Genomic DNA, 24,703 nt, shown 5'->3' with positions numbered 1-24,703 from the left:
TCCTCACTCTCTCTGGGTTTCTCTGGCAGCCTAGAGAAGTGTTTTTCCCTCACAAGGCAACTGTCCTCCAGCATTGAACCGATCTAGAAGGAACCGTAAGAGTCCTCATCTCCCATGTAGCATTCCCTCACTGAACCATTGCCCTGGGTTCAGTGAGGCCAAGCTCCCTGCCCTCTGCCCCCTGCACCTAGAACCCCGCCAGCAAGCCCAGCACCCCCTGCGCCCGGCGCCCTCCCCTCTCTACCTAGCACCAGGTTCTCTGCCTCCTGCGCCAAAGCCCAGCACCCTGCCTTCTGCATCTAATTCCCTGGGGCCTGTTCTGTGAACCCAGTTCCAAGATCTCGGCCACAGTACCCTACACCCTTAGGCCCTTCCCTGCTCAAAGCGCCCGGTCCTCCTTGGCCAGAGCCAAGCGCCTGCCTCCACTCTTCGATGTCCTGCTTCTTTACATTCAGCCCAGCGCCCATTCCGGAAATCTGCTCTTACCCAACTCAGACCACGCCCCCAACCCCATCTGAGCCCAGACCTCACTTACTGGCTCCGCCTTGCTCTGTTCCCTGAGCCCTTAGTTACACGTACAGAATCCGCCCCTGCCCAGCCCGTCCCACCGGTTCCAGCCTTTCTTAAGTGTCAGGGCTCAGTGTTCCTTCAAGGCTGCCTTTAGCTTCCGTGACCTGGAGACCGGCGCGGTGCTGGTGTCCGAGGTAAGCTTGCAGCCTCAGCTTCTGGCCCAAAGTTGCCAGCGGAGGTTGTCGCCCTCCCGTGAAGCCGTCCACTCTGTCACCTGGTCTGGCTAGCAGGACAGCAGGATACTCCTATGGAGGTGTCCCAGCACGAGAGCTCTAAAGAGTGACCTCGCGTATCCGGAAGGGTAAGGACGGACATGCACAGGCCGTCCGGCAAGCCTGGATGAGACCTGAGCTTTGGTCTTGTGAGCTCTGGTCCCCGCGGCGCCCATGCCTGCAGGCCCAGCCCGGAGCTTCCTAGGGCGCTCAGTGGCTTGGCTAAGGCGACACTACATCCAAGAGTGCTAGTTAGCTGAGTGCCGCCGCACACTTGCAGCCCGTTATCAGCAGCGTGGGTTTCAATCAATCGGTTCGCTATACTGAGAGAAGTGGCTGGAGAGAGCGACCCATATGTAACAGCCCAGAGAACCTGCTCATCAGGAGCAAAGCCTGGAACCTGGTGCTTGCAGTGAAGAGGTGCCATGAGTGACTTCCTCAAAAGGCAGAACCTACCTTCATTTGAATAAGTGTTTCCCAGTCTGTGGAAAGTTGCTTGCAAGAGCCTTTCCTGAACATTTGAAATCTCCCTTTCTTTTCTTCTTGAAAAATGGCCCTTGTCAGATTTTTCTTTTTCGGAGGGGGAAAAAAAATCTGTAGACAGATTTTATTCAGGAAACATTTGAAGCTAGCTTGTTGGGACAGCAGAAAGAAATAGAGATAAACATGGCATTTTGCTCTGTAGGGTTTGGGACAAATCAGCAATCCTGCTTCAATGAAGGGCGAGGAACAAAAAGAAACCACTGTTTGCCGTCTCCTGCAGGTCTCTAGGTTCCCAGTGGCTCAGGTGCACTTTGGCAGACCAACGATGAGAGCCAGTCAGCTAGTCAGAGCTAGACTTTGAAATGCCATGAACCAAGTAAAACTCTTGACTAAGGAGAATAAGTGAAACTAAAACTCTGTGTATACACTGTCTAAGCAGTGTCCCCCTGAGATCTGATGTTGCTTACAGACATTTTGAGTGGGCTAGAGAGACAGCTCAGCTGTTCAGAGCACTTGCTGCTTCTCTCAGAGGATCCAGGCGGCTCTCAGCACCCACATCTCCTTCCACAACCATCTCTAAATCCAGTTCCAGACCTCTGTGGACACAAGGCAGGCCCCTGGTGCACACACATACCAACAAAACACTCATATACATAAAAATAAAAATAGCTTTAAGATTTTTGAGCTCCTTTTAACATGCAGCTTGAATGTTTGGATTGCATGGTGACCACTTTTGAGTGCATTATATGCAGGCTTTGTGTGCGTATATGCAGGCTTTGTTTTTGTTTTTTGTTTTGTTTGGTTTTGGTTTTGGTTTTTCGAGACAGGGTTTCTCTGTGTAGCTTTCCTGGATCTCACTCTGTAGACCAGGCTGGCCTCGAACTCACAAAGATCCACCTGCCTCTGCCTCCCAAGTGCTGGGATTAAGATTAGGCCTTGAAATACCATTCAGGCACAGAGTAGCCCTGCGCATCTCTCCTAATAAAGAGATGTAAAAGATATAACAGTCAGATGTTTGGTCCTTGTTTGATTCCCTCCAATTTGAATAAATCCACAGAAAAGATATTTTGGGAAACTGGGGAAATTTGAATCTGGACTGAGTTTTAGCAACTATTATCTAGTGAGGTCCTGGTTATTGTTAATGGTGCCATTGGTTACATAATAAAATATGCTTTGAGAAATGCATAGTAAATATTCAAGGCAGAATTAGAGTGGTATGTGGGATGTTTTAGATTTCTTGTAATAATCACAAAAGAAAGAAAATAGGTAAAGTACATGATATAAATTTTAATAAGTGTTCAGTTAGATTAATTGCCTATTGTAACTCATCCTTTTGTGAATGTTTGGAAACTGTTATAATGATACTGAGAAAGCTTTTAAATTGTAGTGGTAAAGACATCCTTGGTGTAACTACTGCTCTGAACTACTGTTATTGTTTCATTATCTTCTAGATGATTTATCATGAGTATGTACAGTGAAGAATTTTAGTTGTCCAAAAAGCCTCTGCCCTCAGCTGCTGAGAGGTATTCCTAACCCCGTGACCTGTCATGTTTGTCCTGTACCTTTGTGTGTCTGGAGTGTCTGGCAGTGGCTTTCGGGTACAGGGTAGCTGTAGTACGAATCTTAAATGGTCTTATTAAGAAAAACCCAGAGCCAGGTATTGGGGTGAAAAACTGAGAGATCAGAGAAATAGGACAAACCACAGACAACCTTACCTCACCGACACCTCGTTCTCCAAAAAGAGCTACTTCCTTTATACCCATGCCTATGTGCCTTTCTGTTCTGCCATCTCATTTCCTCTCTCTGCCCAGCTACATCACTTCCTGTCTGTCTGTACAGACCTCCAGACCTTTGTGATTAACTAGTGTTGGAATTCAAGGCATGTGCCACCACAACTGGCTCTGTTCCCAGTGTGGCCTTGAACTCACAGAGATCCAGATGGATCTCTGCCTCCCAAGTGATAGGATTAAAGGCGTGTGCTACCATTGCTGGACCTCTATGTTTACTATAGTGGCTGGGTTTTTCCTCTGATCCTCAGATAAACTTTATTAGGGTGCACAATATTTGGGGGGAACACAATATATCATCACAGGTGGCCTAAGGTTAGGGAGGTTTGCCTGTAAAGAGTCCTGGCAAAGACTTTCCTGACTCTCCATGGGAGGCCTTACCCTCTCTGAGGAGTGGATGGGGGTTAGGGGTGGGGGAGAAGAGGGAAGCTGGAGAAGGGGAGGAAGGGGGAACTGTGGTTGGTATGTAAAATGGAAAAAAAAACTTAAAAAAAAAAAAAAGAGTCCTGGCAAAAACTGGACACTGAACTGGTAGAGAGCTTCTTTGCTGGCAAGCCTCTGTGCATACTATCATGTACCCATCAGTCTGGGGCAATCTCTTTCCTAACTCTTCTGGACAGAACAGGAGTGTCACATTGGCTTCTGCTCTGAACTATCCTTTGAGCTTTTGCCCTTGGCTTATTTGTTTTGTATTCTTTCCCTGTGAGGAATTATAAGCATGAATAGCTCAGCTTGCAGGGGTGCCATGAATCTTTCTAATGGGTTATTGAAGTGAGGCTCCAGGACACCCTAGCCCAGCCTTGCAATCAACGTCAGAAGTGGGAGCAGTTGGAAGAGAAGGACAACACTGTGGACTGGGTTCCCTGTAACTCCCCAGATGGCTGACTCCATTGAGTGACTTGGTGTGTAGGAGTCAGAGCCTCCACTGCCTGTGACTTTCAAGCCCTCTGTCCTTTCCTAAGTCACTCTATTACAAAATTTAAAATTTTTAAATTGCTTAAAAATCACTTCAGAGAAGGAGCGTGTAGGGTATTTTATTCATCTCAGGATACCCATTCCCCCTACCCTCAAACAAAATTAGTTTTCTATTTACTGGCATGACCCTCAGATGAACTTCCTGGAGACCAGGAACTGAAGACCTCATCCCTGCCTACACCAGCTGCACAACCCTTTGAGTAGTTAGTTCCCAGAAGTTTATCACTAACATTCTGGTTCTGTCCCCAGAGATGGGACTTTAGAATACGGTGTGGACTTCCAAATGTTCTGTGACTTTGGAAAATTGGCTCAATGTTTTCACTTCCTGTGAAAAGTGTGATAACAAATGCTAAATCATTGAATTCGGGATTTGAGAGCCACTCTCTCAAAAGCTTTCTCTCGCATATTGCATATTAATCATCCCTGTGCTCTTTACAGGCCACAGAAAGACCCTGTAATATGCCTAAACCAGTTCAGTTTGATGTTGACAATAATGCCAAGCAGGATAGATGGAAGGTAAACTTAACTTATTCTTACTGACAAGACAATAGGCTTAGTTTCTTGGTGAATGGCTATCCAGTTTTTTGAAGTTTTTTTTCTCATTATTGTTGCCAAGATTGGCACTGTACTCACCACAATCATGCCTCAGCCTCCCAGTGGCTGGAATTATACATATGGGTCACCTGTCCCACGATCTTTGAAATCGTGATGTACCTCTATTGAATCAAAGGCTCTGTTCTTTATTGCTAAGTGGTGTTTATTAGCATAGTATGTTTCTCAAATTACTTATTTTAAAAGCCGAAGGTCTTGTCATCCACAGGAAACTGCCAGGCAGAGCCATGTGAATCTGGTGTCCAGTCTGAGTCCCTCATCTGAAGCTTCTAGCCAGGAAAAGTATGGAGCTGATGAGAAAGTCCAGGGGTCTAAGGACATTGTGGTGATCTCTGAAGATGGCATCACGAAGATTGTGTTCAATCGACCCACCAAAAAGAATGCCATAACTTTACAGGTGATGCTGCTGCCCAGGACACGGACACATTTTTCTTTTTCTTCTATTTCTTTCACTTACGCAACTGTAGAATTTCAGCCTTATTCCTATTTTTGTGGAAGGGGATTAAAGTGTTTGCTTAACTCAGTGGAGTTGGGAATTGTTTAGAAGGTGAGAGTTTCCAGTAGATTCTACATATCCAGAAGACTATGAAGCTTTGCTATGAATGGAAGCAGAAAACAGTTAAATCAGTCTAAATGAAACAGCACTGAAAGGAGATGCACAGTCTGGGAAGTGATAACTAACGCAGAGGCTGGATTTCTGAGACTCTGTGCTGGGATCCAAGGGCACTGGCCCTGAACATTTCTGAAAATCTTGCTGTAGTTTTAGTGTGTTTTCAAAATTGGTATAGATTTTACTTTAATAAGATTCAGTGTGGGTTAGAGTTATGAGGAGGGTGGGTATTTCTAAAGACACTGGAAAAATAGAAGCATGTACTTAATATGTGAATAATGATGTGACTGTTCCCCTCAAGGCAGGGGACAGGAAATAATTCCTGAGAATTACAGCAAGTGAGACATGGCAGCCAGGTGACTAGCTAGAGCCAGGGCCAGGAGAGAGATGGGTCAATTTAGATTCTCCTGCTTATCAGCTGTAAGAACTTACCAAGTGACTTCTCAACCTGCTCAGACTATTTTGTTAAATAATGGTGATAAGGTCCTTGCAAACAAATATAAATCTCTGTGCAGGAAATCCTGATTCTTGCATATTGTAGTGTGTGGCTATAACTACCCTGCCTACACAGAAGTATCTCAGGGCAAAGATGCAGGAAGTTCTCAGAATTAGGTGCCTTATCCATTGGAAAGCACATGAACAACACTTCCTAAGATTCTTAAGGCTACAAATGAGCATGCTGTCCCACACTGCAGATGGCAGCCTTGACCCCCAGTTCACTTCCAAGCATCTGATAAACTCCCTATAGTCAGGGGGAGGGGCTCAAGTGATTAACTTATTATCAATGTAGTTCTAGGAGAAATTTCAAATTGTCCTGAGAAGCAGTTCATTAAAATACGGCTATTATTGCTCTGCTGAAGACAACCCCTTCCATCTCCTCCCTGCCCCTCCTCTCTTCTCCCTTCCCCTCCCCTCTCTACTCCCTCTTTTTGTATAAAATTTTCTCTTCTTTCCCCACTTCTTGTACAAAATTAGGCTTCACAAGCATAGAAAAGCACAGAAGGCCGCAACATGAAGACACTTTGGGGGGGGGGTAATCTCCCTTTAGGGGGACTTCCTGCACAGAGATTTCTATTTGTTTGCAAAGACCTTATCACCATTATTTAACAAAAGAGGAGAGAAAGTTGAGAAGTCACTTGGTAAGTTCTTACAGCTGGTAAGCAGGAGAATCTAAATTGACCCATCTCTCTCCTGGCCCTGGCTCTAGCTAGTCACCTGGCTGCCATGTCTCACTTGCTGTAATTCTCAGGAATTATTTCCTGTCCCCTGCCTTGAGGGGAACAGTCACATCATTATTCACATATTAAGTACATGCTTCTATTTTTCCAGTGTCTTTAGAAATACCCACCCTCCTCATAACTCTAACCCACACTGAATCTTATTAAAGTAAAATCTATACCAGTTTTGAAAACACACTAAAACTACAGCAAGATTTTCAGAAATGTTCAGGGCCAGTGCCCTTGGATCCCAGCACAGAGTCTCAGAAATCCAGCCTCTGCGTTAGTTAACGCTTCCCAGACTGCGCAGGACACTTCTCCTTCCTTGAAGCCCCAGCTGAGATGCTGTTTCAGGGACAGTTCTCTCATCCACCTCCCCTCTCACCTGCTGCAGCCACCTCAACAGTTCCTGCAAGCTGTGTGCTATCTCTTCCCTTCCCCCACTCCATCCCTGCTGGACACAGTAGCTGTCCAGCTGCGTGGCTCCAGGTCTGTGTCTCTCTTGTTCACTTTTGGACACAGTGGCTATTTGGTGCATCTGCCACAGCACCTGTACATCATGTGCATCCAGCCGTTGTCAGAGGAGCAGAAATCCTCTCAGGCTGCCTCTTTTTTGGTATCAAAATATAATCTTTATAGAATGCTTAGCACTGTGTTGAGAGAAGTCTTTCAAAATCTCATTTTCATTTTTTTTTAATCTGCCTTTTCATTCACATAGATGTACCAAGAGATCATGCTTGCACTTAAAAATGCCAGCACTGATAACTCAGCCATCACTGTTTTCACAGGTAAGACTTTCGCAGACACAATTTCTGTTTAGAGAATCTCTTAGTATATAGGGAATTGAGTGATAATGCTTGAAGGTCTTTTCCAGTAGAAGTGGACTAATTTATAAATATACCATAATATCATGGACATAAGACAATATTTCTTTGATAATTAATTACTCATGATCAATCGTATGTCCCAACCTGACTGGTACAGTAAAGTTTATGTGTCTGTCACAAGAGTCAGGGCAGAAAACAACTCGGCAGACCAAAAATGGATGAATAGAAAGCTTTTGTCTATCCACAGAGTCTGCTCAACAATGAAAAGAAAAAGTGTCTGACACACAAACACGTAGAGGAGTCTTTAAAACAAGATTTGGCAAAAATCAATAAAATAAGAGTACATGATGTTTGGTCCAACTCGAGAGTTCTACAGTATTGGACAGAAGTCCTACTCTGTTGATGGAGTCTGAAAGTAACTTTGTTAGGTCAGCTGGGATGGCAAGCTAGAAAGAGCATCTGGAACATTCTGAGGTGTCAGTACCGTAGCCCCTCTTAACTGAATGCTCCTTCCTGTGGTTTTGCCCCTCAAACTTTCAGTTACATGTCATCACTTTTGGTCTAGAAATAAGTAAAAGTTTCTAGAAAAATAACAGTATATTTTAAATAACTCTTATATAGTACAATGTTGTTATTAAAGTTTGTTACTGTAAATACCTTACCTGATCTATATATTGAACTTAGTCACAGGTATGTACATACAGTCACCCTCAGCATCCTCTGGGAATTAGTTCCATGACTCCCATCAACATAGAGCTTTTCACACTCATGTTCCCTATGTAAAATCATATGCTACTTGCATAGAAGGCCCACACATCTCAAGGAACTTGAATCCCCTCTGGATGTCTTATTATGCCTAACACAGAGTGATGCTATGTCAGTATTCATTACGTTGTTTAGGAATGAACAGTTACAAGAGAGAAAAAAAACCTGTGAATATTCAGTACAGATGATTTTTTTTCCTCAAATATTTTCTGTTGGTTGAATCCACAGATGTAAAACCTGAGGGTATGGAGGATCAAGTGGAAAGGAGAAAACACAATACATATTGTAGAGCCTGGTACCATCCCCATGTTTCAGGGATTTTTGGACCATCTTGGAATGTATTCCCTGAACATAAGGGGGAAACACTGTGTCTTCTTTTGACCTGGGATCACTCCTGTATTTACAGTTATCAAAACTATTTAAGGGTACTAGGGAAGTAGCCTGAGATAGAGTGCTTGCCTATCATTCAGGAAGCCCTGAGTTTGATCCCCAGCATGGACATTGTGACACAGGACTTCAATACTGACAATCAATGGGTAGGGGCAGGAAATCAGCAGCTCAGGGTCATCCTCAGCTACATGGGGATTTTTGAGGCCAACCTGGGCTACTTCAAATCCTGTCTCAAAACAAAACTCATTAAGAAGTAACTGTTTCGGGCTGGTGAGATGGCTCAGCGGTTAAGAGCACTGGCTGTTCTTCCAGAGGTCCTGAGTTCAATTCCCAGCAATCACATGGTGGCTCACAACCATCTGTAATGAGATCTGGTGCCCTCTTCTGGCCTACAGACATATGTGCAGGCAGAACACTATACATAATAATAAAAAAAAAAAGAATAAAATTTAAAAAAAAAGAACTTTATAAAATAAAAAAAAAGAAGTAACTGTTTCATTGTAGGCAAACTATACTTTAATAAACACATACCTTCAGTGGCTCTTCACATAGAGACAATGGTTCTTATTGTAATCTAGACAGTCCCACACAGTCTGGCTTCTCATCTTGACTATACCAGCTTCCCCTGCACCCTGTCCTTTCTCTGCTTCAGCCCTGGGGTTTCTTCTTACAGTCTAACAGTTGTACAGACCCTGGAGACCTCAGACACAGAACCTCATTTGTCCTGTTGCATCTCTGCTAGTCTTGCCTGCTCTTCAGCTCTCAGTCCAGCTGTCCCTTCCTGAGTGAGCTCCACCCTAAACACCCCAATAGACCAACCCTGTTCTGTAGTCAGACCACATGTCCATCTGTCACGTTGTAGTCACACCATCTGCATTTAGTTATGTTCTTTAACACCCATGTCTTGCTAGTCCCTAGTGTATAAATGAGGCTCCCCAGTGTTCTACTAGTGCCTGGCTGAGCTCTGCACACAGCAGATACACAGCAGCCCTGGAATGAGTAGATACATGGAGGAACCATGGCTCTGTTGATTGACTGTTCACAGGAACTGGTGACTACTACTGCAGTGGGAATGACCTCACTAACTTGATTAATGCCACCGGTGAAATACAGGAGGTAGCTATAAAGACTGCTATGGCACTGAGGTAAGAGTGACATGTGTCTGATCCCAAGGGATTCATTTTTTCCCCACTTTCCCATATGTGTTCATGGTGTGCTTGTTAGTATACATGTTTTGCATGTGTGTAGGCCCAGGTGTTTGTGGGTATGTATATGTATATGGATGCTGAGTCCTAGGTAGACATTGGAATCGGAATCATCTTTGGTTGCTTTTCCTATTTATTTAGACACATTCTCTCAAAATACAGAGCTCACTCACATGACTAGTCTTGCTAGCCAGCTTGCTCTAGGTTCCCACCTCTACCTTCTGGGGCCAGAATTACAAGCAGGCCTCCACACCCATCCAGCACTTGTGCGGGTTCTGGGGATCCCAACGTCACTCCAGTTCTCATACTTGATTTACAGATGTTTTAAATGATGAGTCATTTCCTCATCCTCCCAAGTGGGTTCATTTTTTTTTTTTGGTTTTTTTTTTTTTTTTTTTTTTTTTTTTTTTTTGGTTTTTCGAGACAGGGTTTCTCTGTGTAGCTTTGCGCCTGTCCTGGAACTCACTTGGTAGCCCAGGCTGGCCTCGAACTCACAGAGATCCGCCTGGCTCTGCCTCCCGAGTGCTGGGATTAAAGGCGTGCACCACCACCGCCCGGCTAAGAGGGTTCATTCTTAACACATCTGTAAAATGCCCACTTGTCTGTGTTGATGCACTTACTTGTGATTCCCTGTCAGATCCCCCTCCTGCCCTCTACATGAGGTTGACTGGAAAGTGTAAGGTGAGAAAGAGGCAGAGGGAGTCTCATGCAGCGGGGTGAATAGACAGTGGCTGTGAGTGCTGGCTGTTCGCGGGAAGTAGTCTTGAAAGGCTGAAGGAGGTTTGAGGCTTCGGCTTCCTATCCCAGTTCTGCCGAGTCTCTCCGTCCCCCTGTGCTGTGATATGCAGTCACGCACGTAGTCCCCCACCATGGTCTCTCAGGTCACAGCTGGCCCACACTCCTGAACTCACTGCTCAGAAAAGAGTGTGAATCAGGCTCAGCTTGTAGAAGTCCTGGTCTGACCTTCCATTAGGCCCCATATACAAGGACCTTGGTTTAGTCTGGGAAGGTGACCCTTTAGGGTGGTGTCAGCTTTAATTTATATAATCCTTTCCATGGTCAGGTAGTGCTACTTTGAAATGTGTAATGCTTTCCTGTTTCCACTTCTGTAGGGAATTTGTAAGCTGTTTTATAGACTTTCCCAAGCCTCTGGTTGCAGTAGTAAACGGCCCAGCTATAGGAATTGCTGTCACCCTTCTGGGACTGTTTGATGCTGTCTATGCATCTGACAAGGTAAGTCTATTCTCGGCTAATCAGTAAGCTCCTGTGATTCTCCTTTATAGTGACTAGAACTAAACATATTATGGGCTAATGAGTTAATGGTTGTGCTCGTGAGTTTTTATCAACTTGACACAAACTGGAGTCACGTGAAAAGAGGGAAACAACTGGGGAATTGCCTCCATCGGATTGTTCTGTGGGCTTGTCTACAGGGTATTTTCTTTTCTTCTTCTTTTTCTTTTTTTTAAAGATTTATTTTATTTATTATGTATACAGTTTTCTGTCTGCTTGTATGCTTGCAGGCCAGAAGAGGGCACCAGATCTCTTTATAGATGGTTGTGAGCCACCATGTGGTGCTGGGAATTGAACACAAGACCTCTGGAAGAACAGTCAGTGCTCTTAACCCCTGAGCCATCTCTCCAGCCCTTACAGGGTATTTTCTTGATTAAGGATTGAAGTGGGAGGTATCAGGCCGCTATAGATGGTGCCACCCATCAAATGTGGCTCTGGGTTGTATTAGAAAGCAGGCCAAGCAAGTCATAGTGAGCCAGCCAGCCAGCACTGTTCCCCCGAGGTGCCTGCCTCAGCTTCCCTCAAGAATGGACTGTAACCTGTAAGCCACGCAATCCCTTCTCTCCATGTGGCTTCTGGTCAGTCAGTGTCTTATCACAGCAACAGAAAGCAAGCCAAGACAGTGGTAGGATGCAGTGGTTTAGATCGTTCATAAAGACTTAGTCTCACTTGACAGATTATGTTTTTCCTTGATGGTTCATTGATTTTCTTAAACATATGCATTATTGTAAACATTACCCCAACTCTGGTGGTTCTGTATTTTAACCAGAGTTTAATATTTATTTAATTTTTACTTTCAATAATACCTCCAAATGCTCAGGACATGATTGAAAACTTGAAGGAGAGGTGGTAACCTCTGTGGAGGTTGTTTGATCCTCTTTTCTTAGTTCAGGGAGTCTAGTATTTAGGCTTCAAAAATGAGAAGCGACTGTGATCACTCACTACCCTCCCTCCATTGCATACTAGAAAACTAAAGCCTCTAGCAGTCTTGAGTCCACAACATGGTTCAGACTTGTGTTCACCACTGTATTTAATACTTTTAATTTTTATTCTTACTGCAATGTCTCTCTGTGGTGGCCAAAAATGAAATAACTTGATCAGATGCAAAATACAAAGAAGAAGATTTAAGTTTTTAAAACTGAGAGTAAGGTTGTGATCAGTAATAGAGCATTTATTACCTAATGTGAGCAAGGCTCTGCATTGGCTCCCCAGCAACATCAGGAGGGAAGGAGGGAGGGAGGGAGGGGAGGAAGGAGGGAAGGAGGAAAGGAGGAAGAAAAGGAACAAGGAAGGAACCATTTTGTTGGGTGGGGTGATGTGACTGAAGGGTTATGTAGCAGATACATAGGGCTAAAGGATCTAATGTACACTATATAGATTATAGTTAATAATAGTGGGCTACACCCAGAAAGTTTGCCAACTGAGTAGATGTATTATAGCTGCCCCTGGCTGGGGTGTGACTATGTGAGTTAAGTTAAAGCAACTGTTTGACTATATGTATCTCATAGTAACATGTCTAGCCTTAAATACATATTGTGAAATTTATTATTTGGGGAAAAAAATCACTCAGATGGAAACCAGTGCCAGCATTTGGTTTCTATAACTTAGCAAATCTCACCAGTCCCTGGCTGCTGAAACCTAGGCTGTTTCTGAGTTTGTTATTGTAAACACAGATGTGATGACAGCTACTTAGGGATTACCCCAGAATTATAGGCCAGTAGCAGGTTAATCTGGTGTCTTCTCCTTAGGAGGTGCCAAAGTTTCCTGGTGAGCCACAGAAGAGATTCCCTGGGTTTTTATTGACTTCATAAACAAATACTGTATTAAACCAGGGGCTCACATTCAACCCTATTAAAACACCCATCACTGTGCTGTGGTCTGTGATGGATACCGGTCTTAAATACTAGTGACTAAAAATGCTAGTAGCATCTCTGTCAGCAAATGCACCATTTTCATGTGAATTTTAAATTTGTTCAAATAAATGTTTGCATGCTAACAGTGTGCTGGTACTCTGTTAGTACACATTATACATATACACATTTCACACAATACACACAGCAGTCCTTTGAGGTCATACTAGGTTTACAGATAGAGGAAACTGTCATAGGGAGGGTAAGGGACTGTCCCAAAGCCTTTCCATTGCTAGACCCTCAACCCTTAACTGCATCCACCATTCCATCTCTGGAAATGAGCAATGTAATAACTGCTCCTTGCCAAGTTTGTATGTACCTGTTTATGGTTCCTTAATTGTGGCTGCTTTTCTGATTATATTCTTGAAGCTATGTTGACTGATTATATTCTTAAAGGACGTTTTCTTGTCCAAGGTCTCTGGGATGAAAAGAAATGTGACATTAATGAGAGTATTTTATGTTTTTATTTATATGCGGCATATATCATATATTCTCACAAATATGCTTCAGTATAACTACTATGTCTTACTATTGGAAATTAAGCATTTGTCTACTTATATCAGTGATTCTCTTTATAAGTATTTATTATTCATCAAAACATATATAAATAGATGAGTGTGATGGCTTATACCTATAATCCCAGCACTTGGAAAGCTGAGGTAGGAAGATTATCATGAGTTCAAGGCCAGCCTATCTGAGTTATAGAGTAAGACCCTGTCTCACAAAAATTTTTTCTTAAGTATAGAAAAAAATGAACATACGAGCATACTTATAAATTGATCAAGAATCTAGTGTAAAAATTGGCAGTGAGGAGAAATAAATAACACACAAGAAATGAAACATAATGGCTCTTCAAACCATGAGAGAGTATTAGAGAGAGAGAGAGAGGGAGAGAGAGAGAGAGAGAGAGAGAGAGAGAGAGAGAGAGAGAGAGAGAGAGAGAGCTCTGAGGAGCGGGCAAAACAGCTTATCAAGCGAAGGCGTTTGTCGCTGAGTATGATGGCCTAAGTTCAAAACCTGGGTGAGGGAGAAAACCAACTCCAACCAACTGTCCTCTGGTCTTCATACAGAGAGAGAGAGAGAGAGAGAGAGAGAGAGAGAGAGAGAGAGAGAGAGAGAGAGAGAGAGAGCGAGCAAGCTCTGAGGAGCGGGCAAAACAGCTTATCAAGCGAAGGCGTTTGTCGCTGAGTATGATGACCTAAGTTCAAAACCTGGGTGAGGGAGAAAACCAACTCCAACCAACTGTCCTCTGGTCTTCATACAGAGAGAGAGAGAGAGAGAGAGAGAGAGAGAGAGAGAGAGAGAGAGAGAGAGAGAGAGAAGAGGACAGAAACAATACAAGAAAGATGCTACCAGTATGCAGTGCATGGGTGACTCCCAAACCTGACACTAAGTGATGGGGAGCAGCATTGTATATCTAGGATTCCATGTGTGTGATGTTCTAAAAGAGGCAAGACACCAGGGACAGAGAGCAGATAGTGATGCACAGGGGTGACAGAAGGAAGGGATTACCCACAGGGACCATAAGGGAACTTTGAGGATCATAGGTATGTATTGGAGTTGATGATGGCTATATAATTTTCTATTTTAAAAAAATCCATTGATAACACACTATAAGTGAATTGTATATGTATAGAATAACACATAATACTAGTTTAAATATCTTCATTCACAATAGTGAACTACCACAGATAAGAGTATTGGCTGTTCTTCTAGAGGATCTAGGTTCGATTCTTAACACTCACATGGTACCTCACAACTATCTATAACTCCAGTCACAGGGAATATGACACCATTTGCCTCCATGGTCACTACATATATGTGGTGCACAGACGTACATGCAGGCAAAACAGCCATGAACATAAATAAAAATAAAATGAAGGGTAAAAAAAAAGAACAGTGAGATGGACATAGTAATACATATCTGTCATTTTAGTACTTAAGAGGCTAAGGTAAGAATAAATAGTGAGATCTAGGCCAGCCTGAGCTACATAGCAAGACTATCTGAAACACACACAGAGAGAGAGAGAGAGAGAGAGAGAGAGAGAGAGAGAGAGAGAGAGAGAGAGAGAGAGTTAAAATAGTAACTCAAAAATGCTTTTCTTTTTTTTCCCCATCCCAACCAGGCAACATTTCATACTCCGTTCAGCCACCTCGGCCACAGCCCAGAAGGATGCTCCTCCTACACTTTCCCAAAGATAATGGGTTCAGCAAAGGTAACTTGGAAAAAACTTAAAGTGTAGTGTGTCTGTCATCTTTGTTGCCAAGGCAATCCTGTACTCTGTCTTTTTTCCCTTGGGCAAAGCCTGCAGGGTGACTATTTGCTCAGCAACATGGAGGAACCCGGGTAAGGGGAGAGCTGATGTAAGGCAGGGGTCAGGATATTTTCTCTGCAGTTCCTAATGCAGGGACAGAGTCTGACACCTGGTGGCCTAGAGCTGGAGCACTGGTGGCTGCACAAGACCTTGTCCTCCACAGCCGTGTGACATTCCATGAAGGCCCAAGACTAGGAAGCCTTTACAGATGCGATCGGCTCAGAGCCACCTAACTGTGTGAATGAGCAGCATCCCCTGAGATGACATGGTGACATCCTCTCTTTGGGGCCATGTGAAGTGGCAGAAGTTGCCGGCTCTTGGCAGCCCCATGAAGTCATAGTCCCCGTGACTCCCAGTCAGAGCTGTCTTCTGCCAGTTGTTCTGCCGTGTGCTGAGACTCCCAAGGTGGCCTGCGGGCTGCTCAGGGTTAGCTCTGTGTTTGTGTGAACCCAGTTGTCTGTCCTTCAAGGAGTGGCTCCAAGGACACTGAGACAAGACTGGAGACGGGGGACCGAGGAAGGGCTTAGCAGGCATTGGTTGCCCTCTCCAAGTGTATGGGGGGAGATACTGCCTTGCTGACTATTAGACTTTTTTTGTAATTGCCCCCCATGTGCACACATGTACAATGTATATCCATACATTACATTTTTAAGATTTATTTCTAATGTCATGTCTATGAGTGCTTTGCCTATGTATATGCCTGTGCACTGCTTCATGCATGGCCCACAGAGGCTAGAAGACAATATTGGATCTCCTGGAACTAGAATTCGGTATGGTGTGAGCCACCATATGGGTTCTGGGAGTCTAACCCGGATCCTTTTCAAGAGCAGCCACTGCTGTTAACGGCTGAGCTATGTCTCCAGCACTGACATACACTTCCTGAACCTCATCACGCTGTCGTCACAGAGCCCAACTTATTAATCAGTTAAGCTCTGAAAAGTTGAGCAGAAGCCGCTCTTCAGACTGTGATTGTTTAGAATGTATTTACTTTTCTAAAAGAGAAATTGCAAGGGTAGAGCAAACATTTGCTCATTACCCTCAGTTTTTATAGAAATGCAATATAAGTCCTTCCTGTGTCCCTTCAGTCACATGAAAGTAACTTGAGTATCTGTGCAGAAAAGGAAGACACTCAGAGCTCGTCCCTAGGGCAACCAGACAGACAAGGAAATTTTGAATGTTTCAAAAGGTTGACCCTATGGCCATAGTTTTTCGATGCCCCCCCCCACCTTGTTATCATTTACATACAAACAGGAAACCACAGTTACCAGGGGTTCAAGTCATTTCTACCCTGGGATTCCCATTCTTGCCTCTCCAAGGCAGACCCTCACAATAGCAGCTGGCCTTCCAGCCCCTCATAAGACAGAACCAGTTATGGCCTCAGCTGTTTGAACGCCCTCGCCCAGCAAGGCCATCAGCTTCCCTGGTCTGTGAGAGACAGGCGACCTTAAGAGCCATGAGTGCATCTGTGTCTCCCCGAGGCTGACTGTCCCAAAGTCAACTGAAGCCCTGCTTTAGTAAGCTAGGGTCACATCTTGCTTTGCATTGCAGGCAACTGAGATGCTTGTCTTTGGCAAGAAGCTCACAGCAAGAGAGGCTTGGGCTCAAGGCCTTGTCACTGAAGTTTTTCCAGAAAGCACCTTTGAAAACGAAGTCTGGACCAGGCTGAAAGCCTATGCGAAGCTCCCGCCAAACGTTAGTATTTGTTTTTCACTGTGGGGACATGGAAATCATTTCCCAAGGGGGAAATGTGCCTTAGGAGGACACATCCTAAAAAGACAAGGCATGTGTTCAGTTGCTTTGAGCACCTCTGGATTTTGTATTAAAAGTTACTTTACTGTTGGGAATAGTAATTTTTTTTACAAAGAACTTAGCAGATAGACATTGCATTTCTGTGCTACAGGGCAAATAGGAGATCCTTCATGGGGTAACTCCAGGAGGATGCCAGTAGACACCCAGCTCTTTGACTTTGAATTCAGGTGGGAGGTGAGGAGGCTGGCTATATTTAGTATCCTCACTCTATAGCACTTCTGTTTGTGTATGTGGTGGCCGATTGCTCCTCCATCCTTGCTGGTGAGTGTGTGATCTTGGAACCAGAAGCTTTGTATGCATCTAGGGCTGTTTGGAAATGTACAGAAACAGACCTGCCTCACACTCACTATATTGATCCCTGCACATTCAGGGTTGGGGAGCACTGTGTCCTATTATACACGTCTGAGAAAGATTTAACAGGAGCAGTTCATTAAAGGAGAAGAAGTCAATAGTAGAGTATATCTTGAGGGCTGGAGACACGGCTCAGCAGCCAAGAGTACTTGCTGCTATTCTAACAAACCCAGGCTTAATTTCTCGCACCCACATAGTGGCTCACCGCAGTCCCCAGGGGATCCAGCGCCTTCTTCTGGCCACTGTAGGCACTGCATGCACATGGTACATAGCCACAAGCAGACAAACCACACATACACACAAATAACAAAAGTTTAAAAATAGAAACAGCCAGGAATAGTAGTATACTCCTTTTATCCCAGCACTCAAGAAGCAGAGGAAGGTGGATATCTGTAAGTTTGGAGCCAGCCTGGTCTATATAGTGTGTCCCAGACCAGCCAAGGCCATAATAGTGAGACCCTGCCTCAAAGAAACAAACAAACAAAAATAGTGTAACATTATTCCTGTTTGAATAACTTTTATTCTTGGTTTCATTTCATCAGGCGATGAAAATTTCCAAAGAGCTAATGAGAAAAAATGAGAAACAAAATCTCCATGCTGCTAATGCTAAAGAGAGCGCTGTGATCCAGGAAAGGCTGACATCAGAAGAATCCTCAAATGCACTCATGAACTTCATGTCCAGAAAAGCAAAGCTGTGAAGACCACCACAGCAGTTAGACCTCTCAGAGAAAGGATGTGCTGCAATTCTGGTTTGGGGTCCTTGAACTACACACACTTCACTGTGTCTTTTTCTTTACTAACATAGCAGTTATGGGAATGCTCCAGTCATGACAAATAAAAACTTGCATAAAACAAGCCTTAAGAGTTTCTGTAGGATATCTAGGAATAAACCTAACAAAGGAGGTCATGGACCTCTACAATGGGAAACTTTCAATGTCTGAACAAAGAAAAAGAGAAAAACACTAGAAAATGGAAGGTAACCTATGATCATGAATTGGTAGAATTAATATTTTAAAAATGACTATTCTACCAAAATCCATTTATAGATTCAATGTTATCCCAGTCAAAATCCCCATTAATTATTCATAGAATTAGAAAAGAAACTATTCTAAAATTCATATGGAGGCACAACTCAGTATAGCTAAAATGAGCCTTAGCAAAAAGAGAAATGCTATAGGAATTACTATTTCAGACCTCAAAATAGATCACAAAGCCAAAGGAATAAAAGCAATATGATGCCGGCACAAAAAGAACATGTATGCCAATAGAACAAAGTCAAAGATCTAAACATGAGGATAGATAATGTTAGCCATCTATTCTTTGAAAAAGGTGCCAACAATATATTCTGGAGAAAAGACAGCATCTTCAACAAACGGTGCTGGAAAAACTGAATGTCCACTTGTAGAAGAAAGAAATTAGACCTGTACCCATCACTCTGCACAAAAACTAACTCCAAATGGACCAAAGACTTAAATGTGGGACCCAAAACACTGAAACCACTAGAAGAAAATGTAAGCCGTGCCATACAAGATATAAGTGTAGCAAAGGACAGTTTAAATAGGACCCCATTTGCCCGGGAATTGAGGTCAACAATTGACAAGTGAGACCTCATAAATCTAGTTCAAACAGTCTGGAAATCAGTGTGGAGAGCCCTCAAAAGGCTAAAAATAAATCTACCATATGACTCAGCTTTACCATTCCTCAGTGTATGCCCAAAGGACTCAACATCCTACTCCACAGATACTCAGCCATGTTTATGGCTGCTCTGTTCACAATGTCTAGGAAATGGGAACAACTTGTCTTAGTTACTTTTTCAGTTACTAGGAAGAGACACCATGACTAGGACAACTTACAAAAGAGTTTAATTGGGGGCTTGCTTACAGTTTCAGAGGGTGGGTCAATGATCATCATGGTGGGTCGCATGACAACAGACAGGCTGGCAGTACGCTGTAGATGTAGCTAAGAGGCTATATCTTGATCTGCAAGTTGGAGAGGTGGCGGGAAGAGAGAGAATGGACCTGTCATGGGCATTTGAAATCTCAAAGCCCATCCTCCAACCAGGCCACACTTCCTAATCTTCCAAAACAGTTCTACCAAATGTGAACCAGTTATTCAAGTATATGAGCCCTTGGGAGCCTTTCTCATTGAAGTCACAAAACAATCTAAATATCTGTTAACTAGCAGTGGATAATGAAAATGTGGTACACACATACTATGGAATACTATTCATCCATAAGGAAAAAATGAAACCATGAACTTTTTAGACAAATTAATGGAACTAGAAAAGGTCATTTAGTGAGGTAAAAACAGACCTAGAGAGACAAACATCTTATGTTCTCTCTAATATGTAGTTCCTAGCTCCAAGTCTTCAGCTGTGAGTATACAGCCTAGAGTAACCATAGAAACCAGGAGAGTAAAAGGGGACCACTGGGGGAACAATAGGAACATATTAGGGTACAAGTGATTTGAATAGGGGAATGAAAAGACAGGAGTCTTTAATTAGGGAGGGGGAGGAAAATAAATACCAAAGAAGGAGAGAAGAGTAAAATAACAAAGGATGTCTGAAAAAGTCATAAGGAATCATACTATTATGTGGCTACCTAAAAATACCTATAATACATGTAAGTCTAGGTATAGATACATAGTTTAAATGAAATTTTCCCAATTGAGCTGGCAATGCATACTCCACCAAAGAGTCATAAACTATTTAACAAACCCCCCAAAAGCAAGCATGAGGAACCTCCTTTTGAGATGTCCAAGAGACTCACAAAACATTATACACTATTGCGGTTGCCCTCGGTAGTTTCCCAGAAGTGGAGGGTGAGTCCCTATTGATGAAGACACCATGCACTTCAGACACAGGGCACAGAGGATGCAAGCTGCATGTGACCTGAAGGCTGCCTCCCTTGAGGACCAGCTATCATGGTACCAAAAGGTGCCATGAAAGCTTCCAAGAGAGGTGAGCAAACAGTATTCCCACCCAGCTGTGATACCTGTGAACCATAATAATGACTGGCATGGCATGATAACCCTAAAAGTACAGTAGTTGTAGAGATACCTGGCAGTAATTAACAGCTCTCTGATTGGACTTAGGGTCCATTCAAACAAGAGAAAAAAACATGCCTGGTACTGGAAACCTAGCCATCTACCCAGGGCTAGTGCAGTCATAGACATTGAAGGTGACTATGAACCTACAACGGCCAACTTACTAACCAATATAACTCCTGAGAACATTCTAAATATTTACCCTTACACTCATCGATATGTGGAGTTCTCACCCCTCATCAAAGAAAGGTGTCTTTGCAACAGACACCACCACAGAAAATCGCCACTGATCAAAATGCAGAGAACAAGAGGTCATGTGGTACTCAGTAGGTAATACTCCCCATTGCGGACATGAGCATCCACAAAACAATTCCTGTACTTCAAGCTCAGGGAGAGTTGCAGAAGAGGGGGTGGAAGGATTGTAAAAGGCAGAAGAAAAGGAAGTTTGTTGTGAGACTGTGCCTCCTAGAATTGTCAGAGAGGCTACACCCAGGAAGTCTCATCAGCCAGGCTGCCTAAACGAGACATGAACACCAATGGACATGCTAAGGTAGAAGGGGAAAAGCTTATGGAGCCTCATCCCTGGATAGGACTATAGGGAGCTGGGGAGTGTTGAGAGTGGGAGAAGAAATGGTCCTCCCTTTCCAATTGGCTATCCGTTATCAAGTGGTCAGCCCTGATATCATACACATACGGGGTAACATATGTGACTGAGCACGTGGTATTTATACATTCACACACACACACACACACACACACACACACACACACACACACTGAGAGAGAGAGAGAGAGAGAGAGAGAGAGAGAGAACAAGTAAAGAAAGAAGTCACAAATTTGAGAGACATGAGGAGCAGTGTGAGGCAGGGATTGAATGGAGGAAAGGGGGGAAATTATGTAATTATAATTTCAAAACATTTTTAAATTATTTTAAAATTAAATCATGTTTTTGGCAGTAGAAAGTCTTACCCTTTTTGACATGAATCGATGCTGCCATGAGCACTGGAACATCGTGCCTGCGGATATTTTCTGAAAAGCACTCACAGCCTTGCAAGCCGAGGTCGTATCTTTGTACACCACGACAGCACTTTGTCGTCCACAAGGAGTGACTGAGATAATTGGGCCTAGTGCAGACAGTCTTTGCATCACCGACTTGAGGTCCTCTGAGGGTTGCAAGTTCTTTTTTGCCCACCTGACAAGGAGAAAAATGTGAGGAAAACAAATAAGAATATTCATTGTCACTTCTCCAACACATACCTACACAAGACGGGACAACAAGGGGACAGTGGGTCATTTCACTGGAAAAGCAATGTTCCTCCTTGGCTTTACAATCCTCATTCTTTAGTATGGTGTTTTGTGAGGCACCTGTAAGCTGCCTAACCTTCTAACTTGGCAAGGCCTTTGATGAGCTATGTGAAGCCCACAAAATTGGCATGGAGTATTTTGCTTTTTAGAATATTTCTGATGGAGACCATTACAGAAAATCACAACTGATAAAAATGCAGTGTTGTGGGACACAGTCCCAATGGATACGTCTACAATACAACTCCTGCACCTGAGGCTCAAGGTCATTTCGGAAGAGGGGGCAGAAAGATTGTAAGAACCAGAGAATCAGGAAATTTGCTATGAGGTTGTCTCTCCTTAAAATGTCAGAAGATACATACACCCATGAAGTTTCACCAATGTGTCTGCCTAAACATCTGAACAGGGACACCACCATAGACATCTCAACCCTGGACAATTATTACAGGAACCAGGAATGTCAAACACACAGGGTTGCCTTTTCAAAGGGAGATGTGTATGATCTGTTTTCTGCCCAGAGGCTGGGAGTTGACATATCTAATGCCTGGTGACCCTTGTGACATCCTGTGGCCTAGGCCACACCAGAGCCTCCCTAGACTTTTACCTTGAGCCTGATTGTCTCAGTCAGTTTATAGAACTTACCTTTATGGAAGACTTCATTTGTGCTTTACAAAGAGTTTCTAGGCAGTCATGGCTTAAGCTTTGTTGTGCACACAGGATTGCAATAATTATCCCTGGAAAATGTTTTTCCATATTGTGCTATGCTTAAATATGCCTAAAATAAACTATGTGGCATCAGGCTCCTGAAGTTTGACCCAACACCCGCTACTTAGCCATGTCGCACCGAACTGTCTCCCCACCTCCTCTTGACTCTTCACCCGGGGCCTGTTGCTCTTTGTGTGTGTGTGTGTGTGTGTGTGTGTGTGTGTGTGTGTGTGTGTGTGTGTGTGTGTACTGCTTCTTTGCAGTGTGTTCTGACCTATTCTATAGCTTTTCTCTGAATAAAATCTATGTGAGCCAAGAACTTAGGAACACATGACCCAGACCTCAACTCCTGTAACAGTCTACCAGGGCTTTAGCTACTCCTCATCCCAGCATCGTACCTGGGAACTATTTACAGTGAGATAAAGACAGCATGGGAACAAATTCTTGCCTTCTTTATTTAAGCAATGCTCAGTTCCCACTCATTAGACAATTCTGCTTAATCTATTAATTTCCATGGTGAGACCATTCTTCTTAGATTATAAAATTAACTCCACTTAAGCACAGTTGTAATTATACAAATGCTGAGTTTATAGACTGGGATAGGGTTTCCTATAGAAATAGAGAATGGCATCCATCTATATCTGTATCTAGTACCTGTACATGGATACATACACACAGTCATTAATTAATAACAGTCCATCATGGACTGCAGGTACAATGATGCTAGATCACTATGGAGCTGAAAAGTTCCTAGTGAGACTTTTTTTTAATTAATTAATTTTTTATTTTATGATTTAATTTAATTTTACATATCAGCCAGGGATTCCCCTGTCCTCCCTCCTCCCACCCTCCCTGCCCTCTTCCTAACCCACCCCCCATTCCCATCTCCCCAGGGCAAGGACTCCCCTGAGGATTCAGCTCGGCCTGGTAGAGTCAGTCGAGGCAGGTCCAGTCCCCTCCTCCCTTCACCCAGGCTGAGCAAAGTGTCCCTGCACAGGCCCCAGGTACCAAACAGCCAGCTCATACACTAAGGACAGGTCCCAGTCCCACTGCCTGGGGGCCTCCCAAACAGTTCAAGTTAATCAACTGTCTCACTTATCCAGAAGACTACTGGCAATGTTCGAGAGAAAGCCCGAACTGACCTACACTTGTGATTGGATGGCCAAACACCCTAATTGTCATGCTAGAACTCTCATCCAATGACTGATGGAAGCAGATCCATGGCCAGGCCCCAGGTGGAGCTCCGGGAGTCCAATCGGTGAGAAAGAGGAGGGATTGTATGATCGAGAATTACTGAGACCATGATTGGAAAAAGCACAGGGACAAATGGCCAAACTAGTGGAGATTTTTTTTTTAACCATTCTAAAGTTGTAATGAAAAGCACCATGAGTTTGTGTTAAGGTGTCAACAAGCCTACTCTGTAACCAGTGATACATAGCACAAAAAATTATGTGCAGTACATAAAATCTCACAATGATACGTTGTTAGTTTATGTATTTACAATACTATTATCATTATGCTGGAGTGTACTTCTACTTACTAAAAAGCATTATTGTAGATCTGCTGCTATGTAACACCAGTAGCAGCCTCATAATATTGTGTTTACCACGTCTTTCTGGGTAGGGTGCTTAATTAATTGCATACTAAGTATAGTACCTACTTTGTGGTATTTTCATATGAGCATATAATCACTTTGATCATGTTCACTTTCTTTTTGTCTTTTGAGACAGGCTCTCACTATGTAACCCTGACTTCCCTGGAACTTGCTATGTAGACCAAGCTGTCCTCAAACTCACAGAGATTCACCTGTCTCTGTCTCCCAAGTAATGGGAATAAAGATGTGCGCCACCACACCTGGCAATATTCACCTCCTATATGTCTTTTTTTTTTTTAATCCCTTGCCTTAGATTCTTTTATAATCATTATAGTCCCCCTTTTACTTTTGCACCTCTTCCTGGCCTATTTCACATGTACAAGAAAATATGTATGCTGGTTAGTTTTATTGTCAACTCAACTTGACACAACTTAGAATCACCTGGGAAGAGAGAACCTCAATCACCTAGATCAGACTGGCCTGTGGGCATGCCTATGGGTCGTTGTCTTATTATTGATGTAGGAGGGTACAGGCCACTGTGGGCAGCATCATTCCTTAGGCTGATAGACCTGGTCTTTATAAGAATGATCCCTAAATATGAGCCTGAGAGGGAGCAAACCAGAGATCAAAACAGCAAGCTGCATATCTCTATAATTTTTGTCTCTAGATTTCTGCCTTGAATTCCTGCCTGACCTCACTCAGTGATTGATAATGACCTGGAAGTATAAG

At 43.4% G+C, this 24,703-nt stretch overlaps 2 protein-coding genes across 8 annotated transcripts in view; one reads left to right on the top strand and one right to left on the bottom strand.

Moving 5' to 3' along the window:
- The first annotated feature begins 547 nt into the window (after window positions 1-547).
- LOC143273458 (enoyl-CoA delta isomerase 2-like) lies at window positions 548-18,183 on the top strand. Of its 6 annotated transcripts, none has more exons than XM_076573170.1 (10): window positions 574-704; window positions 2,717-2,788; window positions 4,466-4,543; window positions 4,848-5,036; window positions 7,185-7,254; window positions 9,494-9,593; window positions 10,766-10,886; window positions 14,980-15,069; window positions 16,717-16,860; window positions 17,871-18,183. In XM_076573170.1, exons 3-10 carry the CDS (start codon window positions 4,487-4,489, stop codon window positions 18,024-18,026), a joined length of 927 nt encoding a protein of 308 aa, XP_076429285.1. In that variant the 5' UTR covers window positions 574-704; window positions 2,717-2,788; window positions 4,466-4,486; the 3' UTR covers window positions 18,027-18,183. The 6 variants fall into 6 exon arrangements, with proteins under 6 accessions (XP_076429284.1, XP_076429289.1, XP_076429285.1 ...); XM_076573171.1 differs by lacking the exon at window positions 574-704 and adding an exon at window positions 720-871; XM_076573169.1 differs by lacking the exon at window positions 2,717-2,788 and having other exon boundaries at window positions 548-704.
- Window positions 4,764-24,703, bottom strand: part of LOC102922707 (testis expressed protein 56) — a 31,213-nt gene continuing 11,273 nt past the window's right edge. Inside the window, exons 3-6 of one of the 2 annotated variants that reach the window (XM_042278346.2) lie at window positions 21,343-21,565; window positions 19,210-19,307; window positions 13,173-13,271; window positions 4,764-5,235 (exon numbers count right to left, since the gene is read on the bottom strand). In XM_042278346.2, coding sequence (XP_042134280.1) covers window positions 19,296-19,307; window positions 21,343-21,565 — 235 coding nt within the window. In that variant the 3' untranslated portion in view covers window positions 4,764-5,235; window positions 13,173-13,271; window positions 19,210-19,295. The remainder of the gene's footprint in view (window positions 5,236-13,172; window positions 13,272-19,209; window positions 19,308-21,342; window positions 21,566-24,703) is intronic. The other variant, XM_042278345.2, reaches the window with a different exon arrangement.

This window comes from Peromyscus maniculatus, chromosome 5, assembly GCF_049852395.1.
Source record: "Peromyscus maniculatus bairdii isolate BWxNUB_F1_BW_parent chromosome 5, HU_Pman_BW_mat_3.1, whole genome shotgun sequence".
Lineage (NCBI taxonomy): Eukaryota > Metazoa > Chordata > Mammalia > Rodentia > Cricetidae > Peromyscus > Peromyscus maniculatus.
The sequence above is the reverse complement of the archived record's forward strand: the minus strand, read 5'-3'. Positions and strand labels throughout refer to the sequence as shown.

What these genes read in the sequence shown, in the direction of transcription:
- LOC143273458 (XM_076573169.1), top strand. Translation starts at nt 4,487, where the DNA reads ATGCCTAAACCAGTTCAGTTTGATGTTGACAATAATGCCAAGCAGGAT. An exon ending in AGAATGCCATAACTTTACAG is followed by an intron (nt 5,037 to 7,184) that starts GTGATGCTGCTG and finishes TCATTCACATAG; the next exon opens with ATGTACCAAGAGATCATGCT. An exon ending in CTGTCTATGCATCTGACAAG is followed by an intron (nt 10,887 to 14,979) that starts GTAAGTCTATTC and finishes CATCCCAACCAG; the next exon opens with GCAACATTTCATACTCCGTT.